This window comes from Colobus angolensis, unplaced genomic scaffold (assembly GCF_000951035.1).
Source record: "Colobus angolensis palliatus isolate OR3802 unplaced genomic scaffold, Cang.pa_1.0 Scaffold126, whole genome shotgun sequence".
NCBI lineage: Eukaryota > Metazoa > Chordata > Mammalia > Primates > Cercopithecidae > Colobus > Colobus angolensis.
This window is the reverse complement of record NW_012113808.1, coordinates 9,515,216-9,530,330: the sequence shown is the minus strand read 5'-3', so window position 1 is coordinate 9,530,330 and position 15,115 is coordinate 9,515,216. Positions and strand designations below refer to the sequence as shown.

The following is a 15,115-nucleotide window of genomic DNA, read 5'->3' as shown; positions in this document are numbered from 1 at the left end:
GCTGCTTAAAAGGCTTTTTGTTTTTACCTAATTTTATTGTGATGCATCCTAGTGTACTTCTGTTTGCATTTATTATCCTTGTGTTCTGTTGGATCTATAGGTTTATGGGTTTCAGCAAATTTGGAAAGTTTTTAGCACTTATTTTTAAAAATATATTTTATGTTTATCACCTTCTCTTCTGAGATTCTAATTACACATATAATAGACAGCTTGACATGGTTGCACAGCAGGGCTTTTTTCTTCTTCTTCATTTTTCTTTCTCTCTATGCTTATTTTTGAATAGTTTCTATTGAATGTCTGCAAATTTATTGCTCTTCTGCAATGTCTTATCCTGTTCACCCCATTCAGTGTATTTTTAAATTTAGATGTCTTAGATTATATCTCTAGAAGTTCTATTTGGATCTTTTAAATATTTTTTAATTTCTGCTCATCATGTTCATATTTCCTTGTATAATTTGAGAACGTGGAACTTACAATAGCTGTTTTAATATCCTTATGTTATTATGTCATTTAATTGCTGGGTCTATTTATTGAGTTTTCTTCTGGTAATTGTTAGTATTTTCCTACATATTTGCCTGCCTGGTAATTTTTTATTGGATGCTGCATATTGTAAAATTTACAGTGTTACATGGTAGATTTGTAAAGAGTGTTCAATTTTGGCCTGGCACTTAGTTAAATCACTTGAAATCAATTTGAAACTTTTGAGTCTTGCTTTTTATCTTTGTAGGATGGCTATAGGGCATCTTATAATCTAGGGCTAATTTAGGTCAACTACGATGGTGCAGTACCCTTCTGAGGACTCTCCCTGATGCTCCATGTATCATATAAAAAGGCCTTTCACTCTGACTGGTAGAAACATAAACTCCTCTCAGCCTTGTGCTGTCTCTGAGCTGTTTGGTCTACTTTGTGGCAATTCTTTCCCCAGCCTCAAGTGGTTTCCTCTACACATGTGACAGATTAGTAGCCAAAGACTCATGGGAACTCCTCTGCAGATCCTGTAGCTTATTCTCTGCATACTCTCCTCATCTCTCCAGTATTCTTCCCTGAAAATAAGAGCTACATTGGCCTCCCCAAAGTCCAAGCTTTGTCTTTTCAACTCAGAGAACGTTGGGCTCTGTTATGTTTCCTCTGCCTGGTCTACTGGTCTGGAAACTGCCTCTAGACAGTAAGACAGAGCAATTCTACAGCTCACCTCATCTGTTTCCATACTTTCAGGGGTCATAGACCTGTGCTGCCCATCACCCACTGTATGAAAACTAGTGTTTCATATATTTTGTCTAGTGTCTAGATGTTTAATGTGGTAGAATAAATCTGGTCCTATTATTTTCTTGTTGCTAGAATGCGTTATGATTCTTAAAAGGTTTTTTAGGATAAAACATTTGAAATTTATATATATATATATATATTTAGTAATGTGAATTCAACAACATTGTATTCAAGAAGGCCTTTGCAAGGAAGATATACTAGAAGATCATTCCAAATAATGAAAGTGTTGGATAATAAAACATTACATTAGCCGGGCGCGGTGGCTCAAGCCTGTAATCCCAGCACTTTGGGAGGCCGAGACGGGCGGATCACGAGGTCAGGAGATCGAGACCATCCTGGCTAACACGGTGAAACCCCGTCTCTACTAAAAAAATACAAAAAACTAGCCAGGCGAGGTGGCGGGCGCCTGTAGTCCCAGCTACTCGGGAGGCTGAGGCAGGAGAATGGCGTAAACCCGGGAGGCGGAGCTTGCAGTGAGCTGAGATCCGGCCACTGCACTCCAGCCTGGGAGACAGAGCCAGACTCCGTCTCAAAAAAAAAAAAACAAAAAAAAAAAACATTACATTAAAATGTGATAGGAATGGAGAAGAAGAGCATATATAAAAAATATTCTTCAAGGAAAAATGGACAGAATTTGGGAACTGCTTGATGTGTGGGATATAAGTGGGGAAGAAGTCACAGATGACTTTAAGGACATTAGTGGAACAGTGTCACAATTAAAACAGGAGAGTTAAAAATTGTTAAAATTCTTTTCATTCTTTTATATTAAATTTCATAGGACATGGTGACAGAAATGTATTCTGGCCCTTGCGTAGCAATGGAGATTCAACAGAATAATGCTACAAAGACATTTAGAGAATTTTGTGGACCTGCTGATCCTGTAAGTAATTGTTTAAAATATTAGCCTAGTTTGTGTTATCTATTCACTATTTTAACAGGTTTATAATATTTTGTTTGTTCCTATAAGTAAATAATATAAAAGTGAATATAATATACAAAGTTTTAATTCAAAATGGCACTTTACAAAATTCATTTTTACATAGCATTTGAAGAAAGATAATTTTTTTTTGTTAACTTAGTGACAATATAGAATAGGCAGAAGCATTTACTATGGCATTTTCTTTTTTTCTTTCTTCTTGCTAAATTGTCCAGGTAAATATGTTTTGCAAGCTTCATAATAGAAAGTATCTAAGGTATTATATATCCTTTGACATAGGGGCCCATAAAGAAAGCTCTTAAAATACAGTGGCAGCATACCAATACATAAGTAAATATGGTCAATGGGACTTATATGAAATTCGGTGTTCACTAGTATACCTTTCAATTTGCTTTGGGTTTTCTTCCTAAAGCAAACTACTTTTTCTTGGACATTTGACAGTGTGTGTGTGTGTGTGTGTGTATGTGTGTGTGTGTGTGTTATGTGTGTATAGGTGTGGGGAGGGTGACAAGTAGAAGTAGCATTAGAACACTGTGATAAAGCTCTATGCAAATATTAGAAACTGGAGAGGATTGTGGGAAGCATTACTGATTTAAACACTAACCTTAATTTAAATGTACTGTTTCCTGTATTTTACTATTATTTATAAGTAATTTATTGAAGCTGAACAGCCAATTCAATTTAATTTTATTCAGGACATTATTTATTTATTTATTTTTAATTTATTTTTTTTTTTTTTCCAGACAGAGTCTCACTCTGTTGCCCAGGCTGGAGTGCAGTGGTGCAATCTCGGCTCACTGCAGCCTCCACCTCCCAGGCTCTAGTGATTCTCCTGCCTCAGCCTTCTGAGTAGCTGGGACTACAGGTGTGTGCCACCATGCCTGGCTAAGTTTTTGTATTTTTAGTAGAGACGGGGTTTCATCCTGTTGGCCAGGCTGGTCTTGAACTCCTGACCTCAGGTGATCAGCCCGTCTCAGCCTCCCAAAGTGTTAAGATTACTGGTATGAGTTGCCGTGCCTGGCCATTTATTGAATACCCTTAGATGTAAGACAATAAATCCACAGCATCTATCAAGAAATCACCTTGTGTGAAAGTGCTGCTAGATTAAGCCCAGTAGGGGTGAACAATACTCCTGTTTTCAATGTTCTAAAAGTGTGTATATATATATTCATTCAGTAAATGTTCTTTGAATAAATACCTAGAAAAAAATGGGAATCAGCATTCTTTTTTCTTTTTGGGACTCTTCTTTCTATGATCGTGAACCTGCTCACTCCCCAGCTCCTCCCCAGTGACCCCATCCTTTATCATTCCTTGCTCTGTAAGTGATCTAAAAATCTAAAAGATCTTTTAGAACACTTACAGTGCCACATACAAATAAGGAAATTGTTATTTTAGTAAAATTTAAATGTTGGATTGTGTAGCAATGAAGCAGTTAATATGACCTGAAAGTAGTTAAGAAAACTTGAAGGAAGAGAGATATAAACAGGTGTTTGAAAGACAAATTAGGGCACAAAGAGAATGAGAAAAGATCTAAAGCATGTATAAAAACACCAATGAGGAAATTTGCAAATTTACTATGGTATACAGCAAGAATATTTTCTTGACTTCGGTGGGAAATACATAGCTGGAAGCACAAGGAAATACATTTTCTTAGATAGAGGAAATATGGTAGAGAATTCTGGTAGAGATGGGTATGATTTTAGCCTTAGAAGGCAGGATAAAAATTTTAATTCTATTTAATTTGAATCCCATATCATAGGAAATTGGAATTCCTTGTATGCAGCTTAATTTTGACTATACTGAATTGTTACTTTGATGCAGCTAGATCAAACTAAATTGGAAGAGATTAAAGACAGAGGCTCTAGAAATAGAAAGAGACAGACCTAATGACATCAATAGAGAAAGTTGGGAGGACCTCCTTTATATCTTTTTGGGGAGAAGGAATAGATACTTAAATAATACATGTGGTTGTGATAGAGTAATGATTACAGGGTGACTCTGTTGCAGAGGACATTGAGAGAAATTGGTAATGATGCTGTTTATTGAAAATTAATTATAAGAAATTAGGAAGGGATTGATTTTTGGCTAGATGAGTAAAGGTAACTCAGTTTTTGCCATTTTTGACATTTTAAATTTCTGATTTCTGTTTGATGGGCAAGAGGGTTTTTTGTACTTTTTTTTAAGGTAAGTAAAACTGAGTGATCAGCTTGATCTAACAAACAGGAGTAAATTAAAGAGACAAAAACTGAAACAAAAAAGGAAAGAAATAAGATGATTCATTATTTGTTCTCTCATTTATTCAATAAACATTTATTGAGCCCATGTCAGTATTTGTGAATACAGAGATAGAAGCCCAGGCTGGGCATAGTGGCACATACCTGTAATCCCAGCATTTTGGGAGGGCAAGGCAGGAGGGTTGCTTGAGGCCAGGAGTTGGAGACCAGCCTGGGCAATATAGTGAGACCCTATTGCTATAAAATTACATATATATATATGTGTGTGTGTGTGTGTATACACACATAATTATATATATATTTTTTCTATATTTTTGTTGTATATATTATGTAATAAAGTTGTATATAATATAAGCCTCAAAGATCTTAGCCTGTGGGTAAACAACTGTAAGTGGCTAATTTCCATGCAGTATGGCAATTGCATTGTTAGATATTTGCAGGTACTATGGGAACCCAGAATTATAGCACTTAGCCTGGGAATGTGTGAAACCATGGTTTGAATGTGTCCCCCAAAAGTTCATGTGTTGGAAACTTAATCCCCATATGTGTATGTTGATGGTATTTGGAAGTGGGGCCTTTGAGAGGTAACAGGATTAGATAAGGTCATCATGGTGAGGCCTCCATGGTGAGACTAACGGCTTTATGAGAAAGGAAGGGAGACCTGAGCTGACATGCACACTCTTGCCCTATCGCCATGTGATATCATTCATCATGTTATGATACAGTAAGGCCTTCACCAAATGCTAGTGCCATGCTCTCAGGCCTTCCAGCCTCCAGAACTTACAGTTATTTCTTACAGAAATAACTTTTAAAAAATTTTTCAAATGCTCTCACCCAGCAGAAATACATTTATTTTCTCCATAAATAGCCAGTCTCAGATATTGTAGCAAAAGAAAATGGACTAAGATATGTGACAAAGGTCAGGGGAAACATGGCTTCTGAGCTGAATTGTAAGGAATTAGAACTTAGCTTAGTGATGAAGGTGGGAAATGATATGGTTAAAGTTTTGAATGCCTAAAACAGCAACACTTTGGGGCTACAGCAAGCTCTTTATTACTGCTGGAACTAATGTTCAGTGCAAGGAATGATAAAGGATGGGGTCATTGGGGAGGAGCTGGGGAGTGAGCAGGTTCATGATCATACAAAGAAGAGTCCTGAAAAGAAAAAAAAAATGCTGGTTCCCATTTTTTTTCTAGGTATTTATTCAAGGAACATTTACTGAGTGAATAGTATGTACAAGGCTCACTCCTAGGTCCTGTTGCTGGGGCATAGTAAAGGTGACTAGAACATGTTATATTTCCTTAAGGACCTCGTAACCTCATGATAGCTCAATCTTGAAACTCTTTCAGGGCCCTGTCTCATTAAGCATGGATGGCATTACTCTATTATGTTTTTTTGGTTCATTTTAGTTGTTTGTAGGTTCCTCATAGCATTATGGAAAGTTGCACCACAGGGATTTTAAAATTTGGAACTGATTTTACATGTAAAATGTTAACAGTGGTTGTCCTTAGGAGGTGGAAATATGATAATGTTTCAGTTCTGCTTTCCTATATTTTGCAAAATTTCTTTGAAGTCTTATATGACTTTTATAATAAGAAAAATACTTTTTATCTTGAAACCTGAAAGTTAATGAACTTTTGAATGAGGAGGCATATACTTATAAGAACTAATTCTCTTGTGTCTCAGACTCCTGAGTTATCTTCTGTTTCCAAGTGGAGATCCAGGGTGTCAGGCAGGACTGTATGCCTTTGATGGGTGTTTTCAAATCAGAAGAAATACTTTAGTAGTTACATTCAAACTATGTTTTGAGGACGATAAAATGGCTCTTTCCCTTTCGTCTCAGAATTTCAAAATCCATTTGATTCCTTTTCTCCATTCTTGTCTTTCCCCCTTTTTTCTCCACCTCGCCAACAAATGGATATTGAATGCTTACTCCATGCCGGTAACTGCTAGGTGCTACTAGGTCTATATTAATGATCAAACCAATACAGGTTTATTTTTTGAAGAATGTATGATCTAGCTCTAGGGAAGAGATAGAATCAATAATTAAATAGTAATCTTACCTTAAACAGCAGATGTGCTAGTCTATTCATGTATTGTATTTTCTTAAAATAATTTAGAAATTCATTTCTTCATTGCCTAGTCTTTCCCATATCTAAAGAAAGACCCTTGGTGACAAGATGTGCAAATATAATTAGTGCTTGGAAGATGGCCGCATACCTAATGGCCATGCAATAAATGTTTGATGAATTAATGAATAAACTGACTATATTGTATATATACCTAACATCTGGTACTAACTTATTATTTAAATATTTTTTCTGTCAAAATGGGTCCTGCTTCTAACAAATTATTTTCTAAGATATAGAGCTATTTTATAAATTGATTCAAAGGAAAGTTCAGCCTAACAGTGACCATTAAATCAGTTTGTAACTATATATGTTGCAGATTGACATCATTTCATCGTTGATGTCTGTGCTTTTGGCATATTCTTCCCCTTCCTGATCTTATAATAGCTGGAAGGAACACTCATTATGTATTAACAAAATTTCTTTCAGCCCCTCTAGAAGAGGTGGCCAAAGAGGAGAGTGGTGCACAAGACAGTTCATTAGGGAGGGGGGATACTAGACTTGTAATTTCTATTTACTATCTACAAAGTAAAATGAGATTAAGTTTTAATAAAATACAATGTGTGGACTGATAAGACTGCATTTCTATAATTTATTTAAAATATCTGCTTAAAGCCCTGCAGTGGCTCCCTATTACCTTCCATAGAAAGGCTTTCAAAGTCCTCCATGAAACAGCCATTCCTACTTCTAGCCTCATTTCTTGCTGCATTTTGTGTCCTCTGCATTTGCACTTTACCCTCCACTAATACCAAACTGGGCCGGGCAGGGTGGTTCCACCTGTAATCCCAGCACTTTGGAAGGCCAAGGCAGGTGATTCACTTGAGGTCAGGAGTTCGAGATTAGCCTGGCCAACATGGCGAAACCCCATCTCCGCTAAAAATATAAAAATTAGCCAGGCATGGTGGCGGGTGCCTGTAATCCTAGCTACTCAGGAGGCAAAAGCAGGAGAGTCGCTTGAACCCGGAAAGTGGAGGTTGCAGTGAGCTGAGATTGCACCACTGCACTCCAGCTTGGGTGAGAAAGTTACACTGTCTAAAAAAAAAAATTATACATATGTATATCAAACTGTTTATTCTTCCTTAGTAAACCAGTGTCTTTCTTCATTCTTTCCTCTGTTTCTATATTCTCTTATTATCTTATTGACAGAGGTACTTCCTCTCTCTCAGCTATTGAAACTTTGCCCAAGCATCTGGGAATTCAATATTGGCCCCATCACCCTCAGATAGAATGGCTACTTCCTCTTTTGTGGCCTCATTTTACCCTATATATACTATGTTTATATCACCTGTTAAATTTTACTGTATTTATTTACCATCTGTCTACTCCCTAAAATTGTGGCCTAAGATAATGTTTTATTCATCTTAGTATTTCTAGCAGAGTACCTAGAATGTGGAAAGCACTTGATAAATAGTTGATGGTGGAACAAATGAATGGAAGAATATGTCTAGAGTCATGTACTGGACAAATGAATGGACTTTTTGAAACAGAATATGGTCCTATTAAAAAACAAAAAAAGAGTCCAGGATTTCCCCCAGACTTTTGAATTTGCCTTGTTTTCACCACTCATATTGTAGTATGGCATGATATGTAAAATATTACAGCTCTGTTAAATATATATGTATAAATGTGTATATATGTATATATTCATATATCTGTATTCATATATACATATATATGAATATCCAAAATCTGTTAAACAGGAAATCTAAGAAGAGGAGAGCATCCACACCTGAGAACAGCTTAGTGTAAGATGAGGATGGTTCAGACTTGGAAAGAGAACCTGGTATGGGGTTTTAGAGCCAAGGTGGGGTAAGCATAGTTTCCCTGTAGAAGGAGTGGCCTGGCGTAGGGTGCCTGATCTTATGCACAGAGAGGAGTGCCTGTGATCCGGGGGAGCAGCCTGGCATGGGGAGTCAGAACCTGAGTGAGGTGAAGAGAGCATTCGCATGTGGAGGCAGCCCAGTGCCAGATGGGCATTGATACAGAAGGGAGATCTGGCCTGGTGAGTCAGAGCCTGATTAGCATGACCAAGGCATCTGGGTGAGAGGCATCGTCTGGGTGCCTGTGTGAGATGAGAAGAGCATCTTCATGGGGAATAGGTGATGACAGATATGGGAGATTGGTTATATGTGGTAGAATTGATCAAATAACTAAATAAATTAAAGATAGTAGGAGCCAGATTTCTCTCAGAGGAGAGATATACAAATACAGAAAATGAGAAAACTGCAATGACCTTTGTGTTCGAATTGGAATTGGAGATATGATATGAAGTCATGGCTTTCAATATACGCAGATTAAATGTAGAAATAAAAGATATAAATGTGTGTATGTGTACACACTCAGAAAAATACATCTATATATATGTATGCATGTGTTCCCATACACATATTCCATAGCAAAGAACATACCTAGTTTCCAGATCTTAACCTCTAAATAGCATTCTTCACTCTAGAAAATGAAGATCCTCAGAGAAATGAAATGGCAAATTCCAGAACTGGGGGAAGGAAAATACAATATGATCTTTGAAAATCTTATTATGCCAGAGTAATGGTGACGTGTCAATAGGACACAGAAGCCAACTTGAAGGGGTTCCACTACTTGAATCGAAACCAATTTTAGCATCAAAGTAAATAATGATAGCAACACATTATAATCTGTTCACTGTTACTAAAATAGGAAATCAAGAATTTAGACAAATAGTAATTAATTAATTAACCGAAATTTTGTTTAAAATAGGATATACATAGTTTCAAAATCCCTTCCCACAAAAGATTTACTAATTACAATAAAACCCCTTAATATTATAGTTAATAATGTTAACATAGGCTGGCAGACAGTAAGAAATATTTAAAAAATAGTGATCAAAATGAATATTATAGATTGGAGGAAAATCAAATTATGTACCACAAGATAGGATGAAATAAAAAGAATATAACATTATTTCTGTTATATTCCTGCCAAATATTTATAACTGAATTCAATTATACAGAACTATGACATGCCCATGGCCTCTAATCTTTAGAAATATGAAGGTCACAAAGTTGAAGAAAGACTGAGGAACTGTTCGGGACTGAAAAACACTGAAGAGACATGATAACTAAATGCAGCATGTGATTCCAAGTCAGGATTCATTGGCCGTAAAGGACATTATTGAGATAATTAGTGAGACCTTACCGGGGTCTAAGTATGTAGACTGTATTGTGGTTATATAGGGGGCTGTACTTATTGGTAAGAAATATAAACTAAAATATTTGGAGGTAATGGAGCATCAGGTTAGCAACTTATTTTTGAATGATTCATAGCAAAAACAAATTATCTGTAGTCTATTAGTAATTTTTCTATTAATTTACAATTCTTTCCAAATAAAACTTAAAATGTAAAGCTTTTACAACTTAAACATAAGTAAATAAACAAAATGTCATTGTCTGTGAAGTCAAGACCAGCTCCACTGAAAATGTGAAAGAAATAGATTATATTGCTTGGCTTCTTCCTCTTCTTGCCGTAGTCCTGGGATCTCAGCCCTGGCTTCCTCTACTTTCTTAACAGAACAAAGTCTCTAAGCAGGTCTGGTCAATTTGGTCACACTGAGACACAAATTACTATTCAGAATCAATATATTACCATTCCCTTGGGCTTTTCCTTTTCCTTTACTTTTTAAACAGATTATTTTTATTTTAAAAGAAAATTTCAGTTTTGGAATTTTAGGTTCCAGGAAGCTAAGAAAAGAGAAGCTGACTTACAGGACTTCACAGTTGCCCTTCAATCCCTCACGTATTCATAAATGTTTGAGGGCCTAACTTGGTGCCAGGCAGTATTCTAGGCACCAAGGACACACCAGTGAACAAAACAAATGAGAAAGTGAGAGAGACAGAGAGAAAATCTTCTCAGTGGGCGCCAAGCTTACATTCTAGTTGGAGACAGATAATAAACAAATAAAAAATAGAATATGTAGTATTTCATAAGATGAAAAATGAAGAAAGGAAGCGACCTGAGTTAAGGAAGTGTAGATAGGATTTGATTATATGTTGGAGTCATCAGAGAAGGTCTCACTAAGAAAGTGATATTTAAGAAAAGATTTAGCCAGGCACAGTGGCTCATGCTTGTAATCCCAGCACTTTGGAAGGCTGAGGCGGGAGGATGGTTTGAGGCCAGGAGTTCAAGACTAACCTGGTCAATATAGCAAGACCCTATCTCTATTTAAAAATAATAATAATAAAAAAAACAAACAACAACAACAAACCAGACTGGGCAACAAGGTAAAACCTCGTCTCTACAAAAAAAACAAAAGTTGCCAGGCATGGTGGCACATGCCTGTAATAGGTCAAGGCTGCAGTGAGCCATGATCGCACCACTGAACTCCAGCCTGACTGACAGAGTGAGACCCTGTCTCAAAAAACTTTTGTGTGTATGTGCATGTGTGTTCAAGTTTATATGTATATAAATATATGTAAATATATGTATATATTCTACTGGCACATATACTACCTGGCACACAGTATATATGTATACAAATATATTTCCATATATTTGTATACCTATAAAGACTTGAATACATATAAATATATGTAAACATATATACATATATTTATATACATATAAAGCTCTTGTAAAAGCCAGCCATGCTGATTTCTCACTGAAGAGCATCCTAGGCAGAAGGAACAGCCAGTGCACATGCCTTGGAAGAGGAGCTTGCTTGAGGTAATCTAGGAACACCATGTAATGAGCAAGGTAGAAGATAAGGTCAGAGAGATGAGGGACAGAGCAGACCTCATAGGCTCTCATAATGGCTTTAGTTTTTACTCTAACTGGGGCTATAAGTTATTGAAGAGTTTGGAGAGTAGAGTGACATAATTTGACTTTAAAAAGAATCATTGTAACTAGTGTATTGAGAATAGTCTAAAGACAAGAGTGGAAGTTATAATCCAGGTACAAGATGATGGTTAGTTGGACCAGGATGGTGGTAGTAGACATGGTGAGAAATAGTCGGGTGTTATTTACCATGTGTTTACCTTTTTTACTTTTTATCTCAAGTGGATGAGTAGATGAAGGTTAAATTGATGAAATAGAAAAAGGGAAATGGAAGAATCCTTAGTTCTACGGGGTAGACATGGAATAAAACAGAATTCTCTCTACTCTGTTATGATTTTATCTCACTCTATTGATGAGAAAATGGAAGGTGAATTCATATTCCTGCCTGTCAATTTAGTACATAACAACACTTAGAGAAGGCGTTTATACCTAACCAGAGATAACAGGCATATCCACAGATTAACATGTGCCAGGCATTTCTATTACTAGTTTATAGTAAAAGAAACATTTTTCTTAGATAATCAACTTAATTTATTTTATAAGCATTTTGGTAACTTTAGCAAATGTAAAAATAATTAAAAATACACTTTCAGGAAAGTATTAAGTGGTTTAAATGCACTTTAACATAAGAAAATTGAAAGTAATCCAAGTACAGTGAGTATATAAAAAAATATGTGTTAGTAATTTATTTTATTTGAAGTGATTTGCATGCAATAACTGGTAATACCTATTAAGTGATTAAAAAATAATCCTGGAGAAAATAATCATGTGTTTAATGAAGAAACATTTGTTTAACAGAGAAAAGGAAAGAAAACCCTCATCTCAATGTCATATATTAGTTGGAGTGACCAACACCGTTCCCAATTTGGCCAGGACTGTCACAGGTTTCACACTGAAAGACCAGCATCCTGAGAAATCCCCCAACCTCAGGGAAAGTGGGATGGTTGATCACTCTAAATAATTTACCTTTTAATTGTATACCTCTTAAAATTGAACTGTAATGAAGTTTATTTATATTCACTTAGAATTTTTAAATAGATGTTGTGTTAAATTATAAAAGCTTAGAAGTACAGTTAAACTACTCCCACCCACATCCACAAAAGGTCAATTAGATTTATTTTTTAATTAACTTTTCATTTGCTTTCTAAGTTATCCTTTCATTGGAATAATTTACAGGTAGGGGTATTAAGTACAGGCCCATTTTTCAAAACAACCTATGGGGTTGAAAGCTAAAGTATAGAGGTTGGGAAAATCATGCATAACTGAAATGTAAGTCCAGATTTAAACTCGTGATTTGTGAAAATCTTTCATGAAGGAGGTAAACCAAAATGATAAGAAAATGAGGAAAAGCTGTCTCGGAATGTCTCCTTCACCTTCCTTCCATCAAGTTTCTGTAGCTTCTTTATCATGTAAGGTATATTGGAACACATTTCAGATTAGGAGATTTAGAGTAAATATTTATTTATTTATTTATTTCAACTGTTATTATCTATGCATATTCAGGCATTTATTAAAGACTTGCTATGAACCTGATACCATGTTTATTTATTGGGGATTCAAAGATGAGTTGAGACCTTTAAGAAGCTCTCAGTATACTGGGAGAATCAGACAAATAAATTGCAATAATGTATTGTAGACTAGATACAGTGATACATACCTGTAGTCCCAGCTACTTCAGATGCTGAGGTGTTAGGATCACGTGAGCTCAGGACCTCGAGACTAGCCTGGACAACACAGTGAGATCCTATCTCAAATCATAATAATTATAATAAGATATGATAAAGGTTATCTTAGTGAGAAGTACAGGATGCTCAGGAAATACAGCCATCCTCTGGTATCTTGGGGACTTGGTTCCAGGCGCCCCTCACACACCAAAATCTGAGCATACTTAAGTCCCTTATGTAAAATGGTATAGTATTTGCATGTAGCCTATTCACATCCAGATTACTATTACTACCTAATACAATGCCTACACATCACTTAATTTGTGTGGATTCAATGTAGTACTTAGCACATGGCAAATTCAAGTTTGCTTTTTGGAACTCTGTACAATTTTTTATTTTTCTAAATATTTTTGATCCACGGTTGGTTGACTTTGCAGATGCAGAACTCATGGATATGGAGGCTGACTGTACTGCAAAAGAACCCAACCCAGTCTGTGTTGGGTGGAGAGGAGATGGGGCAAGGCCTAGGGAATAGGCTATTTAGAAAAGGCTTCCCTGAGGAAACGATGCCTGGAGCTATAATTTAAAGAAGGAGTTAAATTTGGCTTGGCGAAGAAGGAAAATTCCAAAGAAATGAAGAGCTCCTACTTATGGGAAATTACAGCTCCTCCCATTTGTCTTCAGGTTTCCCTAAGGAAAGTCTGGATCTTTGGCAAGAAGAAGCTTCACCCTTATAGGAGAAAAAGTTGTATTTAAGGTCCAGGGCACTTAAGGATGGAGTTGCTTTCAAAAGAGATATCTCACGTCATCTGAAATCTTAGTCTCTTATTTTTGTTAGTGGAATTAATGATAAATGCTATTATCCCATTAGATTACTTCCAATGGGAAAGGGTATTCTCTGCAAAGGATTTTTCCTCTTTCCCAGGGCTACTGTATATGAAGACTTTTGGCAGGCTGCATTGATTGGCATTGGGGTATAGTAAAAAAAAAAAAAAAAAAAAAAAAATTCAAAATTGGAAAAAATTTTAAAATGCCTTAACAGGAAATACTAATATTTTTTCTTTGCTTTGCTTTATTTTCATTGTTGTTGTTGGTATTTTGAGACAGGGTTTTGCTCTATCACCCAGGCTGGAGTGCAGTGGCAGCCTGGATCTCCCCATCTCAAGCAATCCTCCCACCTCAGCATCCTGAGTAGCTGGAACTATAGGCATGTGCTACATGCCTGGCTAATTTTTGAAATATTTTGTAGAGAGGAGGTGCCACCATGTTGCCCAGGCTGGTCTCAAACTCCTGAGTTCAAGTGATCCTCAGTATCCGGAGTGCTGGGATTACAAGTATGAGTCACTGCACCTGGTCTGGTAGTTCTTTTCAAGCAGGAAAAGCTTTGTATAGAGAAATGTAGGCATAAGTCATTTAGGGTACAGAGGGAAGTAGGTGAGGCTCTAGGAGAATAAGTTGTACTAGGATAAGAAACTAAAAGTGTAGCTAAACTGTTCTACATAAGAAATAAAAGGGAAAAGAGCAGTGAAGCCATGAGCAGAGGCTGGAGCCTGGGGAAAGAGAATTTAGCATCTGGGTGGGTGAAGGGATTTTCAGAACATAATTTCTAAAATTTAAGTCTAATATATTTGTGTTTCCAGGGCATAAATCCTCTATATCCCAAAACTTTAGGAAATTTAGTACATATTAAAGCTTTGGGTAGTGGTGGTGTGGGTAGAAAAGGAAAGTATAAACCTGTAACATTTACCACTATTGTTGGTGCCTAGAGGAAGGAGTGGCATCATATTGAAAAGCATAGTGCAGCTTATAGTGCTGCTTTAAGCTGTGGCAGGTGAGGAAGTAAACAGTGAAGCTGCAACCAGCACCAAAAGGCTACACCATGCAATTGATTCAAATGTACGTGACAGTCTTGTTTTCCTAAATATATCAAAAGGGAGAAGGCAATGGGGTAAATACTTTTCCTTTCTTTGACTGTTTTCTTATGTGACTTTTTTTTTTTTTTTATACTTTAAGTTCTAGGGTACATGTGCATAACGTGCAGGTTTGTTACATATGTATACTTGTGCCATGTTGGTG

At 36.3% G+C, this 15,115-nt stretch overlaps 1 protein-coding gene across 2 annotated transcripts in view; it reads left to right on the top strand.

The window, feature by feature from the left end:
- NME7 (NME/NM23 family member 7) overlaps positions 1 to 15,115 on the top strand; it is a 236,397-nt gene that overhangs the window by 127,438 nt on the left and 93,844 nt on the right. For both annotated transcript variants that reach the window (XM_011933423.1, XM_011933424.1), the window contains exon 10: positions 2,045 to 2,146. In XM_011933423.1, the coding sequence (XP_011788813.1) occupies positions 2,045 to 2,146 (102 nt within the window). The remainder of the gene's footprint in view (positions 1 to 2,044; positions 2,147 to 15,115) is intronic.